General features: G+C 39.7%; 1 protein-coding gene across 2 annotated transcripts in view; it reads left to right on the top strand.

Moving 5' to 3' along the window:
- Positions 1-14,069, top strand: part of LOC111154051 (structural maintenance of chromosomes 6) — a 75,186-nt gene extending 61,117 nt beyond the window's left edge. Inside the window, exons 23-27 of one of the 2 annotated variants that reach the window (XM_022513406.1) lie at positions 2,920-3,045; positions 6,159-6,264; positions 9,288-9,440; positions 12,692-12,789; positions 13,559-14,069. In XM_022513406.1, the coding sequence (XP_022369114.1) occupies positions 2,920-3,045; positions 6,159-6,264; positions 9,288-9,440; positions 12,692-12,789; positions 13,559-13,673 (598 nt within the window). In that variant the 3' untranslated portion in view covers positions 13,674-14,069. The remainder of the gene's footprint in view (positions 1-2,919; positions 3,046-6,158; positions 6,265-9,287; positions 9,441-12,691; positions 12,790-13,558) is intronic. The other variant, XM_022513407.1, reaches the window with a different exon arrangement.
- The last annotated feature ends 586 nt before the right edge of the window (positions 14,070-14,655 follow it).

Genomic DNA, 14,655 nt, shown 5'->3' on the forward strand with positions numbered 1-14,655 from the left:
TTCTTTACAATAGATTAATACCTCATGTGTTTTGTTTTGCTCTTAAAGTATAATCTCCACAAACCACAGGAGACTCTTAGTCATAGGAAACAAACTGAGGGTTGCTGGGGGCGGGGCGGGGTACAGGGGCGGGGTCACTGGGTGAGGGGCATTGAGGGCAGGTGGTGTAGTGAGCTCTGGGTGTTAGGTAAGACCGATGCATCACTGAACCCTTCCTCTGCAACTAACAATACACTATGTATTAATTGGATTTAAATTTTAAAAAAAATTTTTTAAAGTAAACATACATACACACAAATAAAGTATAATCTCCAAGTTTGTTTTTTTTCCAGAGAAGTTTTTCTTCAGTCCTTAGGAACTTGGCTCCTTCCACCACACTTACTGGAGGTCGATGGGCAGCGCCCATGGGCCCGCATCGGGGACCCGGGTGTTGGGTCTTGTGGTACCTCCCGAGAGCGGTGCCCGGCTGCCCTGCTGGGAAGAGCATGGCTCGCTCAGCCCTGTAGGCTTGCACCCAGCGGCGGAAGACACTCACTTTGGCAGTGTCCCTGACGCGGCAAATGAATGTCCTGAATGAATAAGCAACTTAATAGCCTTATCCCGGGTTGCGCCACAGGCGAGACTGGGGCAATGGAAGGGCCCTTTGTGGCACGTCCAGTATTATTCCTTCTTTTCTTGGTCATCTTGGAAGTGAGGACCCGTGAAGGCTATCTGCTTCCCTCTCCAGTCTCATCTCTACCACTTTTCTCTCTTTTTACCTAATTAAATTTATTAAATACGTTTTTATCGTTTATGTAGATGCAAGGTAATGTGAGCATATTTGTTATTCTTCGTTGTTGCCAGATACAAGAGGTAGCGCAGTAAATAAACTTGGACAGATTGCTTTCTTTGATTTAATGATACATTGTAGAGATCTTTTTATATCAGTACACAGGTATTTTCTCATTGCTTTTTATAATTACATGGTATTGAATCATCTCCTACTGATGGATAGTCGAATTCTAATCTAATCCCTGGCTGTTATAAATGGTGGTCACAGTAAATAATTTTGTACATGTGTCTGATTGTGTATTCGGGTATTTTTACAGGATTCACTCCATTTTGGAAGACTCCCTTCCAGGGACTGTGCTTGTTGGCACTTCTGAGGGCAGAATGTCCGAGGGCTTGTTTCCCTTCAGCCTAAACTGTGTGATAACCTTAGATTTTTTTTTTTTTTTTTTTTTTTTTTTGCCAATGGGTAGATTTCCTTAAAAAAAAAAAAAAGGAAGAAGAAGAATATAGCTCAATGTAATTTTAATTTCCGTTTCACTTATACTGAGTCTGAACATCTTTTCCTGCCTTAAGGACCATTTATTTATATCTTTTTCTGTGAACTTTTTATGTACTTCATTTTTCTTTCAGTATTTTTGATGTGAAGAATATATTTTGTCTTTTTCCAAAGGGCTGCATAGCTATTTGAAATTTTGGTTGTCTTATAATTAATTGCATCCTTAAGAATGGCCATGTGAAGTAATGCATTTTGTTTTGGCATGTTCAGAACTGTGTGTCTTTAGGTTTTGAATTTGAAGGGATAGTTCAGTCTGATAGAACATTCTTTTTCTCCTGACCATCTGTTTATGATGAGAGCTGTAACTTGTCCAGAATGTCAGATTCTGTCATCCTTTCCTTGGTGTACACTGTGTTTTTTTAATCTGTAGATTTACCTTATTTCTTAAAATTTCTTGTTTGTATTTTACTGGTACGTGTTTGCTGTGCTGTCGTTCAGTTGGTTTTGCATAGGCCTTTGTTGCACACATGTTGTATGTCCTTTGTCTTCTAATTTTTCTCATCATGTTCTCCTTTTCCCCATGTTTTTGCTTTTCTCATTTCTGATCTCTGTGTCTGTGAGTGTTTTCTTTGTTGTCGCTTTTCCCCCGTGCATCATCTCCTCACTCTGTCTTCATATCCTTGTTCTTTTTTGTCCAAACCCTTCCCCTCCCCCAGCTTGGGTTCTACAGGTTCTCACCCACTGCCTCCTCTTACTTGGTTATCACTTGCTGTTGTTTACCTGTTCTCTGAGTACTTTGATTTCTCTATTCTTTCAGGTTTTTTATGTCTGTTTTGAGGTGTCTCTTCCTGCTAGAGCTTACGTCATATTCTGTTCTAATTCGAGGTTTTCAATTACAGTTTTCATCGGCTTTGTAACAGCCTTGTTCTGTTGAGTTTTCTTTGTCTGTAGGGGCCGTGGTACTGCTCTTTCCCAAGCCTATTTCCATTAATATCTGTGTGTGGAGACTGTACCTGTGCCTTTTGTGTTACTCATTTTTTACGTGGACTTTCCTGGACTGGGCATCTGAATGAGCTTGTGGTGGGGAGCTGTGGAGCCTTGGCCAAGGTTGCCTTTCACACTCGGTCAACAACCTTCTCTCCTCTCCTCTTCCAGTGAGCTGCTGCCCTCTGCAATAGCACTTCTGAGGGACCCTGCCTTCTCTGCCTCTTTGACCTTGTCTTGTTCCTGCTGGTGTTGGCAGAGCTTAATGCCCAGCTGTGTTCCTCTGTTCTTGCACTGGCATCTGTCACTCAGGGAAACATTTCTTGCCTTCTGGTATGATCCCTTCGCTTTTAGAAGGTGTATACTGGCTGGCATTTTCTACGATCTGCCACTCTGCCCCGTGCTACTCCCCCCACCTCGGCACTTTCCTCACTTACTTCCTCTGCCTTCTCCAGGACCTGGACTTTTCTCCTGCCCAGCCCTCTTCAGCTGTGGGGCAGCACATGCTCATTCTGGGAGTACAGTTTGCCTGGAGACAGGACACCTGCACTTGATGGGCCCCTTGGCACTCCGTGTACTCTCCCTTCTTCCCCATTAAATATATGAGATTTTACTTTTCTTTATGTTTCTTTGAATGACACTGACTTAATATTTTTCTCATAAAACAGGCAGTATCAAGAAGCAAGAGAAACCTACCTAGATCTGGATAATAAAGTAAAGACTTTAAAAAGGTTTATTAAATTGCTGGAAGAAATAATGACTCATAGATACAAAACATATCAACAATTTAGAAGGTAAGTGCATTTAAAAATATTACCACATATTTTACATGTTCATATTTTCTTTGCTTTCACTTACCCCTTATAAATAATAAAATTAAATTGAAAGAACTTTACATGATTCAGTTAAAGAAGAAATTGCCAGGTCTTCCTTTATTGGCAGCACTTAGGGTCCTGTCATTTAATCGGCAGATTCTGGACTGGAAGGGACTTTTTTATTTCTTAAAATATTTTATTTATTTATTCGACAGAGAGAGATCACAAGTAGGCAGAGAGGCAGGCAAAGGGGAAGAGAGGAGGAAGCAGGCTTGCTGCGAAGCAGAGAGCCCAATGCCAGGGGCTTGATCGCAGGACCCTGAGATCATCACCTGAGCCAAAGGCAGAGGCTTAACCCTCTGAGCCACCCAGGCACCCCGTGGAAGGGACTTTTAAAGGGAGCTTATCCAGATTTTCTACTCCATTAGATACCCTTTACTAAGTAACTCAGAGACAGCTGTTCCATCTCTGCTCACATTGGTCCTTTGAATGGGAGCTCGCTGGCTTTGCAACAGCCTGTTGCACTCTTGGACGCTGCATGTTGTTAAGGGATACAAGTTGTTGTTTTTTTTTTTTTTAAGGGATACAAGTTTTTGATGAGACCTGTTGAGGTGGGACTCAGTTTAGGATCTAATGAAATGGATCCATGGATGTAGACTCTGATTTGTTAACTGCTGTGTGTCCAGTACCTGCTCCTGAGCCTGAAGTACAGTAGAAAGTTGATAGATATTGGTGGAAAGAATGAACAAAAGATCAGAGAAACTGGATATTGTATGTACCCAGAAATCTTCATATTCTCAGGGATAGATTGACCCTAATGAAAATCACAAACAACAGAAATAAACCAGAGGTCAGTTTATAGGTAGGGATGGTCCTTGACCCACTTAGAGTCAAGGCAGTCCTAATCTTTGCACTTAACCTTTGTTTTCCCCAGTGGCATTCCCTCAGTGACCTGCTTTTTACCCGTCTTTTATACCCAAAACTACAATCCTGAGACTATAGAATTTTAAAAAATGTATCTAATACGTATGAGGAAATTCAGTTAATTCAATAAAGAGAAGTAGGCTTTGCATGTGTCGTCATATTCCTTAACTAAACTGTTGGTTGGTTTTTGAAATGTGTGCTTCAGTTTTGTAAGCATGTTTTCAGGACTTCACTTATATAGGATTTATTTTTATCCTTTTGAGGCTGCTTGTTAAGTCTCATTAGGTGGGACCTAAGCAGCTGGTTCAGGACCAGCTCTTTCCTACCCGTGAAGCAATGCCCTTCAGAGTACTCCACGGACCCTTGTGAGTTAGAAGGCTTTTGCCTGAGGGAACTGGGACTATTCCTGGCTCCAGGTGACCTGTGGGGATTGCTTCTGCTGCACTGGGATGTTTGCTGCCCCAGCTTCCCACATGCAGAGAGAGTTCTCAGCTGGAGACTCTGTCTGTGCGCTGGGGTTCTCCCTGTGTTGCACTCTAGGCTTTGAGACCTAGAGCAGCTTGGCCTCCCCAGACTCCCAGCTCTGTCTTCTCTAATAGGGAGACCTCCAGGCTCTGCCTGGGTTTCCACTCCCCTTTACTCCTTTTGTAAGTAGTGATGTGGGACATCTGTAAGGCTCAATTTGTTTGTTTCCTGTATTTTAGAGACCATTCTGACTGCAATTGCCTGTACTGTGTGATGTTCAGTCTGAAAACTTGTTTAATTTATTCTGTCCAGTGTTTTTGGACGTGTCAGGCTAGGACTGTATCTGATGCCTATTTCTCCATCTTTTTCAGAAGCAGTAGGGTTTGCTTTTATATTGTTATCCAGAAAATTTATATTTAAAATATTTTCTGTGAAAGTACTCATCTTATAGTTTATTATCTTGATAATGTTTCTTCACCAGTGACATGTTTTATCTTCTTTACCCAGTCTTAAGAGTAGAATAAGAATGATCAAATTTTTAAAAATTGTTTATCTCTTTACACAGGAGAACCTTGCCATTTTATGAATCTCTCTTAGACATCTCATGTTTGGAAGCAATTAAAGAATACTTATCAGTAGTGAAAGAAAGAAATGTTTATAGAAAATTCTGAAAACCAGCTAGCTGTGGTTGCTGTGTCACAAAAGAAAACTCAAGCTATCAATATTTTCTGGGCGTGGAAATGCAACGTAGTTTAGCAAGGAAATTAGGAGGATAATAATAAAATGATAGTTACTCTGAAGAAATGAACCTTGGGCTCATTAAGGAGCAGAGATGTTAAGAAAGATACCAAGTCTCCTTCTATCTAGATCTTATTTGCTATACCATTCCCCCCTTGGAGAAATGGCTGCTTCCAGAGCTGGGCAGAGAAAGTTACAGATGAGCCTCTTGCTATGCCAGAAAGTCAATGCTCCGAAGAAACAGGGAGTCATGATGCAAGGACCTAAGAGGCAGTCTCAGGAGGCTCCCACTGGTCAAACCTGGGCCCGTTTGAGGCAGGAATGCTTGGTAACCCTGTGAATAAAATAAGAATCTGTGACTCCATCCTGATACATAGAAAAGTGAATAAATAAATAATTGAGGAAGAAGGGAAAGGTGCTCGTTACAGTGGAATGCCATGTGATAAATGGAGTTTGCATTGTTCTAGGCTGTGGATAAGGCATCATAGGTACAGAACAATGAAGAACTTGCCCTCACCCTTAATATCTCCATAAATCGAGAGGAGATATGCAAATGATTAGGCCATTTATTTATTATCTTAACACTACTAGAGTTTACTCTCTCAAGGACAATATTTATGTCCTCTGTATCAGGGCAATGCCTCATATAAATTGCTTGAATTGATTGATATATTCGCATGGATTGGCTGTAATGTAATTGAATTTATTAAATATGAGATAGCATCTTTATTTGTTCTATGATGTTTGTTTATTATAAAAGGAAATGAAGTGGTAAAAATGTGGGGACACAAAATATAAAGATGAGGGGAAAAAAATCTTAAAATCCTACCAATTACCTGGGTAACGAGAGTTAACATTTTGGCATATTTCTCTCTGGTCGTACATGCTGGTTTAAAGATCATGCTGAATATACAGTTTTTATATATTTATATTCTTTTTAATGTGTCCCATTTCTTTACTCCAAGGTGTTTGACTTTACGATGCAAATTGTACTTTGACAACCTACTGTCTCAGCGGGCTTATTGTGGAAAGATGAATTTTGACCACAAGAATGAAACTCTGAGCATATCAGTAAGTGTCTTAACTCTTTGTATGCTAATTATTAAGAGAATTAACTGCTGCATTTCTTTTGATAATACATTGATAAGCTTTAATCTGTTGTGTTTGGAAAACAAAAGAACTTACTTTTAAGTTAAGGCTAATGTTTGCCAGAGTGTTGAAAATTAAATCCATCTCACTAGCTAACACTGCCCTGGTACCCCTCCCCACCTCAGACAACCACCGAGAAAATGACTAGGAATTTTATTTTCAGTGACAAATGTTAATTAACCCTCTTTCTACTCCACAGGTTTCTTTTTAAAATTCATGTAGCATTTTAAATTATGTGGGCTGTTATAGAAAGTCCATGGACTCTGGAAGTCACTATAGGAAACCAAGAAAGGATTTCTCAGAAGAACATTCTACCCCTTGTCATTGTCTTTGCACTTACTTCCGAAGGTGTCTGTAGATCCAGCCTCTTTTGGAAAAACAAAGCCACCATATGCAACTTTGCAGGGACTGTGTTTGTGGATTCTTTCATGGGCACATGTGTTGGAAGAGGGAGTGTGGGAGACAACATTAAAAATTATGTATTCAAGTGGTCAGGAGTAACCACCGCTCTAAGTAATTGAGGCAAAATTTTGAAGTAATTGCTTACTGCTCTTAGTTGCCGTAAATTTTATACTTCATTTTAATAGTTAGAATAAATGATAACTTACAGTACATATATGCAAGACTCCTATAATTTTTTAAGAAATAATAATTAAAGAATGATAATGTATTTAAAAATGGTCCAGACGCTTAAAAAGGAACTTCATAAAGTGTCCAAGTGGTGAATAAGTGCCTGAAAAAGCATTCATTATCATTATTCATCCGAAAAATGTGAATTTGGGCCACCTGGGGGGCTCAGTTAAACATCTGACTCTTGATTTCGGCTCAGGGTGGTGAGATCCAGCCCCACATCAAGCTCCACTCTCGGCAGGGAGTCTGCTTAGGATTCTCTCTCTCCCTTTCCCTCAGCCTCTCCCCTCTCTCCCTCTGTAAAAAAAAAAAGAAAGAAAAAAGAAAAGTACGAACTTACACCATAATAAATGTCTATCATACTGCTACCAGTGTGACCAAAAAGAGCCACGCTGCAAACATCTTGTTTTGGTGAGGGTGCGGACTTGGAACTCTCATACCTTGTCAGCAGGCGTAGAATTTGATAGAACTAATTTGGAGACCTGTCTGGCAGTGTTTATGAAAGCAATTCCACTCTTCAGAACTCTTCAAAAACTGATAAAAATTCACCTGATTAAATGGTGATGAGTAAAGTCAGAATAGTTCGGGCGTCTGGGTGGCTCAGTCATTGAGTGTCTGCCTTTGGCTCAGGTCATGATCCCAGGGTCCTGGGGTGGAGCCCTGCGTCGGGCTCCCTGCTCGGCCAGAAGCCTGCTTCTCCCTCTCCTTCTCCCCCTGCTTGTGTTCCCTGTCTCACTGTGTCTCTCTCTCTGTCAAATAAATAAATGAAACATTTAAAAAATAATACATTATATGTTAATAAAATAAAAAAATAAAAATAAAAAAAATTTAAATAAGTAAAAAATAAAGTCAGAATAGTTGTTACTTTTTGGATTTGTAATGACTGGAAGAGAACACAGGGAATCTGCTGGGATGCTAGAAGTTTCTCTGTCTTGATCTGAGTAATTACCCAGGTAACTGAGCTGAAAACTTAAACTTTATTTTCCTTACTGTATATAAATTATACTCTAATAAAAATGAAAAAAAGGAGAAAATATTAGGAGTGTTTGGATAATTTATTCCCAGAGCTAACTGTACAGGACAACTGAAGTTAGCCCCTCTGACATTATCACCCCGTTATTCAAAAAGAATATTACTGTTCTTAGGATCCTTTCATTCTCTGGTCTTCATTTTACAAATAAGAAAACTGAGACCAAAGTCCCATGATAAGTTAATAATAGATCAGGGTAAAATTTAGATCTCCACAATTAGTCTAGGGTTTCATTTATTAGATTGATACAAAATGCATTTTTGGAGCAAAGGACCACATCCTTTTAACTTAGTTCTTGCTTTTATGTGGGTAGTTTGGTTGGTTGGTTGGTTGGCTTGATTTGGCTTTTTACTACTGAGTTGCTTTTTCATTTGGATTCTCACAGATTCAGGTTTACGAATGATAAATTAAAATTTGTGTATGTTTAAATTCAGATATTTTTATAACCCTTTTATAAATGAATGCTAATTGAGAGGCATATGATTTTCAAATAGTGGATGAGATAAGTATGCGAAGCTATGTGTTTGCTAAAACTCATATGGTGAAACTTCATGATGGACAAGCTGATGGTGCCCCATTTTTCCACCTTATGGGTATATATGTATGTCTGGAATTCTGTCCAAATAGAATTCCTTCTAATGTTATTTTATACCGTCTCCCCAGGATATTGTGTGAAACAGTTTGTTATTAATTTTATTAATTACTTTATCATTATCCCTCTGAGCCCTTACTTAGAGGAATTTTTAAAAGAGATTTTACATATTTCAGTTAGTTGCTGCTGATGTTCCTGGCCAGTGTGAGAGCCTCTTTAAGTTGGTCCTGTTGTCTTCTTGAAGTTCAGTAATTACCTTTAAAGCAGCTTAGCCACTAGATGTCACTGTAATTCAAGTAACAAAAGATTATCTTAGCCCGTAGCAAATGCTTAAAGAAAGAAAGCAATCTCTTGCACAGTAGCATTGAAAATAATAAAATACTTAGGAATAAATTTAACCAAGGAGGTGAAAGATCTGTATACTGGAAACATAAGACATTGATGAAGGAAACTAAAGAAGACACAAATAAATGGGAAGATAGCCCACATTCATGGGTCAGAATTAATTAATATTGTTAAATACATGTCATTCCCAAATCACTAAATGATTTTGGGTTTTTTTGTTTTGTTTTGTTTTGTATTTGTTTTTGTTTTTGTTTTGACCGTAAACCCATTCTTTTCTAATGCTAGCCAACCTTTCTGTAAAGAATTTAGTCTGACTTTTGCTCCACTTTGTTTTTTAACTCATTCAAGGTTCAGCCTGGAGAGGGAAACAAAGCTGCTTTCAACGATATGAGAGCCTTGTCCGGAGGAGAACGTTCTTTTTCCACAGTTTGCTTCATTCTTTCTCTGTGGTCCATTGCTGAGTCTCCTTTCAGATGCCTGGATGAGTTTGATGTCTACATGGTAGTGTTACATTTTGAATTCTCCAAGTTTTGTTGTTGTTGGAAATGTGTATTTTGAAAGGAAGCAATTCTCTCTTTAGTATTATCCACTAAGAGAAGGGATCCTGCCCTGACACTTTAGTCCATGAGAGGTGGTAGGGAAGAACTAAGAATTTTCGTCTGTCCTCAAAAGCCCGTCCTGGGCTTCCAGCTCTTCCCTAGCCTGTCTCCACCTTCCATTTCACAGGGGTAAGCATTTCCTTGCACTTGCTTGGGCCAGAAGAGCAGCAGATACCACACAAGGGGCAGAAACATTTGAACTGGAAATTACAAACCTAGGTTTGAGACCTAACTTCTGCAGAGGACTTTGGGCCTCAGTTTCTTCATGCATAAAATAACATCATTAATCTTTCCCATCTCACAGCGTTACGGTGAGACGCTCCAGTCTGACGTGTAAATGCACTTCCAATGGCGGAGGGAGCGTGAGGCCTCACCAGCCAGCTCTTAACCGTGCTGTGTACTTCTTCATGACTTATTCTTTCCTAAACCCACTGTAATCTGGGTTTAGACTATGATACTCCAGCAAAACTTGCTTAGCGAGGATCATCAATGAACTTTTAGTATTATTTTAATTCTTTGAAGTATTTGGTACCTGAGACATATCCTCCATTTCCTATAATGTGTCTTCTTGCCAGTTTCTGCTCTTCTCTTTTCTGGTCTTTTGTGTTCCAAGCTGCCTCCCCAAATGCCATTCCCCTTAAATGTGTGAGGTCCTCTCGGTTTTTTATACTGTTGTTCATTTTCCGGGATACCATACCCTACCTACGCCTACACACTAAACACACACACAGAGTCTCCAACACTACCACCTACATCTAGATACCAGCAAATCTGAGTGTCTCCTCCTGACACCTCTCTTGCGCTCCAGACCTATATGCCCAGCCACTGCTAGACATCATCAGGCACAACCGTGCCTCAGAATTCTGCAAGTCTTCCACTCAGAGCCTCTTCCTTTTCCTGAATCCCCTACTTTGATTGCTGGCAAATTGCTGTTTCCTACGTGGTTACCTCTCACTGCCAGAACTCTGATGTATCTGTGATCCTTCCTTCCTTTTTACTTGCCCATCATGTCTGACCTTCCAAGTCTCTGCTCCTTCCCGTTAGCTTGGCTCTGTCTCCTCACCCTGTCTGTCATTACCGCCTCCTATCCAGACTCCCAGACTTTAATCTTCCTTCTTCTGTGGTCCCTCCCTCACTGTTTTTCCAGGTTTATATTTCTAAAATGAATCTGATCATGGTTACTTGCTTGTTTAGAACTCTGTGGTGGTGAATTATCTTATCTGGGATGAATAATGTTTACTTCTTTGGGTAACCGAGGTGCTACATGCCCCTACTTCTGGGGCCATCCTGAGCTACTTGTGATTTTCCAAACACTGTGTCCCTGCCTTTTGTGCCCTTCTTTGTGTTTGTCAGAATCCCACTCCTCTTTCCAGACTTGGTTCGGATGTGACCTTTATACAGCCTCTGCGACCACCAGGCAGGATTTAAGAACCTCTCAGAGCTCCCTTGGCACCACCCCACACCAATTCATACTATTATTTTTATATTTTATAATATAAAATGTATTATTATGTAATTTTATATAATTTTATATTATATACATTTTACTATTACGTATCTTACACATTTTCATCCTGACGTTACCAACTATGTCTTGATGATATTTCTACCTGCCTGATGCCTAGTCCATAATAAATACTCATAAAGTGCTCATTCATGGACTTTATACCTCTGACTTTTGTATAATCCATCCTTCAGTGTCATTTTTCCCCTGCGATAACGTTGCTGCAATTGGTTAGAAATTCTCTGAGAACTGGTTTCAGAACTAATCCACAAACCACAGAAGAGGACTTGTTCTTACCAGGCGCTCATTTTGTTTGAAATGCCATTTTGCAGTCTTATCACCCATCTTATTTGTCAGATTTAATTCTGATAACTTCCTTCTCTTTCAGAAACTTAGAGGTTCTTAATCAGAATGGCATTTTGCCTCACTGGAATTAACTGAGAAAAATGTACCCAAGTTCTGAAAACCAATCAGAAACAAATGCGTATATTTTGGTGGTGTGGCAGCTTTGTTATTAAATGATAGGCCTCCCCAGGGCAATGTTGTGAAAGGACAGCATCTGCTTGTGCCACCTCTCGTTATTTTTGTTAACTTTAAGTGAGATTGCTTTACAGATATGCCGGAGGGAAGGAATTATGTAATCCAAGCCACTGAGCAGTGTAACCAGGATGCTGGTCTGCCTCCAAAACCGTGTGTCCTGAAGCCCATGCCGTCCTCCACAGACAGTTTCAAACAGACCTTTAAAAATATATGCCTGTAAACACATTTGGTTATGTTTTCAACTTTTTGTTTTCAAGATACTTTGATTTGTTTTCTTTCACTGTTATTTAAACTCAGAAGACTTAAGCCCACAGTTTTAGTTTTCAAAACCTGTTACAATGAAGCATTGTTTTTATATACACTGATAAAAAATGCTATTTAACTTACTTTAAAGATTGAGTCGAGGAACTGGTTTATAAATTTAAATTGGTTCAGGGCGCCTGGGTGGCTCAGTCCGTTAAGCGTCTGCCTTCAGCTCAGGTCATGATCCCAGGGGCGTGGGATCGAGCCCTGAGTCGGGCTCCCTGCACAGCTGGGAGCCTGTTTCTCGCTCTCACTCTGCCGCTCCTGCTGCTTGTGCTTGTGCACGCGCTCTCTCTCTCTCTCTCCGTGTCAAATAAATGAAATCTTTAAATAAATAAATAAATAGGTTCACACTACGCATTGTAGAAGTGATGGGGTAGGGACAGAGGTTTTAAAACATCCTAATTGTTGAGGGGAATTTTGAGAGAATTTAGTAACTTTATAGCTGTCACTTGATATTGTTCTCCTGAGGGATTAATTATTATTACTGTACAAATTAGATTCATTCTCTAACATTTTGTCTTTGGAATATTTGCAGGTTATTTTAATTGCTAAGTGTATTTGAGGGAGGGAGCTGTATCTACAAATAAACTTGACTGTAGAAATTACCTGGAAGATACGTACATTCAGTTATTTTCCCCTAATAGTTCTGGATATTATCTTTCCCTGGATGGATAGTTTGGCATCCCACGTAAGGTAGTACCCGATCCTGGACAAAAGTGTGGGGGTTTTGTCGAGTGGCGAGCAGAACGCTGCTTTTGCAGGAACATGACTGATGCAGCAGCGATCCTAACTTTGTTCTACAGGACATGGTCAACCGGAGGATTGCGATGGACATGATACTCAAGATGGCAGATTCCCAGCGTTTCAGACAGTTCATCTTGCTCACCCCTCAGAGCATGAGGTAACTTCAGAAAATTCTTCTGTGAATATATAAATCAAGTATATAAGAGGAAGAAATAAATCTCTTGTAATCTCAAGTTTTTAAAGGCAAATATATAAAACAATAGAAAGAAAAATCAGTTCCAATGTCAGGAGATTTAAGATAATTTTATCTTTTTAAATATTAAAAATTTTGTTTGTGTTATCTCCCTTCCATAACAGAAGCAAGTTGATGTGAATATGATTATTGAATTGTTACTATTTCTAATTTGACTCTGTTCCTTTGTGGTTATGACCATCTATTAAAGTAATTTTGGTAATTCTGTTTAGACTAAAGACACAATTCATAATTTCCCTAGTCTTGGCTCTTCTCCTGGTGACTTACTGCTACTAGTCTTTCTAACTAAAGAACTCTGTTCTGTAGCCAGTCAGCAGGGGTTGTGGATGTGATGTACAAGGTGTCAGGCATTGTGTCACTGCCTCTAATGTGGTCACTTGACCCCATGGGGATTGAAATTTATGAAGTTAATGATGGAGAATAGTGAGGTAACTGCTTCCTGGCTAGACAAGAATAAGAATTAGAAATAGCTGGGGTATAAATCTCTTTTTCTTTTTCTTCTAAACTGAAAGCCCACAGCATTTAGCAGGAAGTTAATTTTTCAAAATGAAAACAAATTATTTCTTTATTGCAAATTATATTTCTCCTAGAACTCCAGATAGTCAGCAGTAGAATTTTTTTAATGTGAAAAAATTTTCCTAGTAATCTGAGTAATTAATTTTGCTTCCTCTAGTTCACTTCCGTCAAGCAAACTGATTAGAATCCTTCGAATGTCTGACCCTGAAAGAGGACAAACTACATTGCCCTTCCGACCTGTGGGTCAAGAGGAAGAAGAAGACCGAAGTTGATCTGTAACTTCCTGTGCCCTGCACCATGTCCTCATGTTGAAGGATTTGTAAAGGGAAACAGATTCAGGAGTATTTGATGAAATAAAATGAAACTGGAGATAATCTGCAATAAAAGAAACTCCTTTATATATCTGGCCCCAATAAAATGTGTAAATAATTCTAGAAAGGCTACTCTAACAAGCAATTTAGAATTTCTGTTACTTTACTTTGAGGAAATTAATTTCATAGTACTGGTTTTAAATCTTTTTTTAAGTTTGGTTTTTTTTTAACCATCTACTTTTATAGATTGCTTTTCAGAAGTAAAATTTTGTACATATGTACATGTACATATCTGTTGAGTTTGGGTTCATTTCTATGGTATTTTGTAAGAATTACAATAAAAGTTTGAGCACCTGATTATATTTAGTTTTGTTTTCCAGAATATCACATTCTCATTGCAGGTGGGGGGTGCACAGGTAGTCATGGACAGGGACCAGTCTGCAGTGGATTTATTGTCTGTTTTGCTTATAATTATGAGGGACCCGCACAGGACTATAAAACAGCTCAGAATTCCTGCACAGGTCATTTCGTATCATTAGAGATACAACTGTGGATTTGGGCTGTGCTTTTAATGATCATATTTCATTCAAATTTCGGATGCTGTCTCTATGGCACTCAGAAGGAGCACCAGAGCACCAGCGCTCTGACCCGGAGCCTTTCTCAGTCCTTTAACTCGCGTCCACCCAACTAAGCGTCTAACCCTTGTCACAGTGGGATTGTGACACAGCACCACACCCTGACCTGCTTGCCCAGTTTCAAACCCCTGTTCATGGGCCAGCACTCTTGGCTCAGCTCGGGCTCAGCTGAGAGGACCCAGGCTGTGGAGAAGGGCTGGGAAAACTGGGGCTCCCCCTGGAGCGGGAAAGCAGCGCAGAGCCAGAGGCCAACGTGCTGATGGTGAGCTGACATCCGTATCATTAAAGATACATCCTGATTGTAGAGT

The sequence above is a fragment of the Enhydra lutris genome, unplaced genomic scaffold, assembly GCF_002288905.1.
Source record: "Enhydra lutris kenyoni isolate GAN:26980312 unplaced genomic scaffold, ASM228890v2 scaffoldscaffold35, whole genome shotgun sequence".
Taxonomy (NCBI): Eukaryota; Metazoa; Chordata; class Mammalia; order Carnivora; family Mustelidae; genus Enhydra; species Enhydra lutris.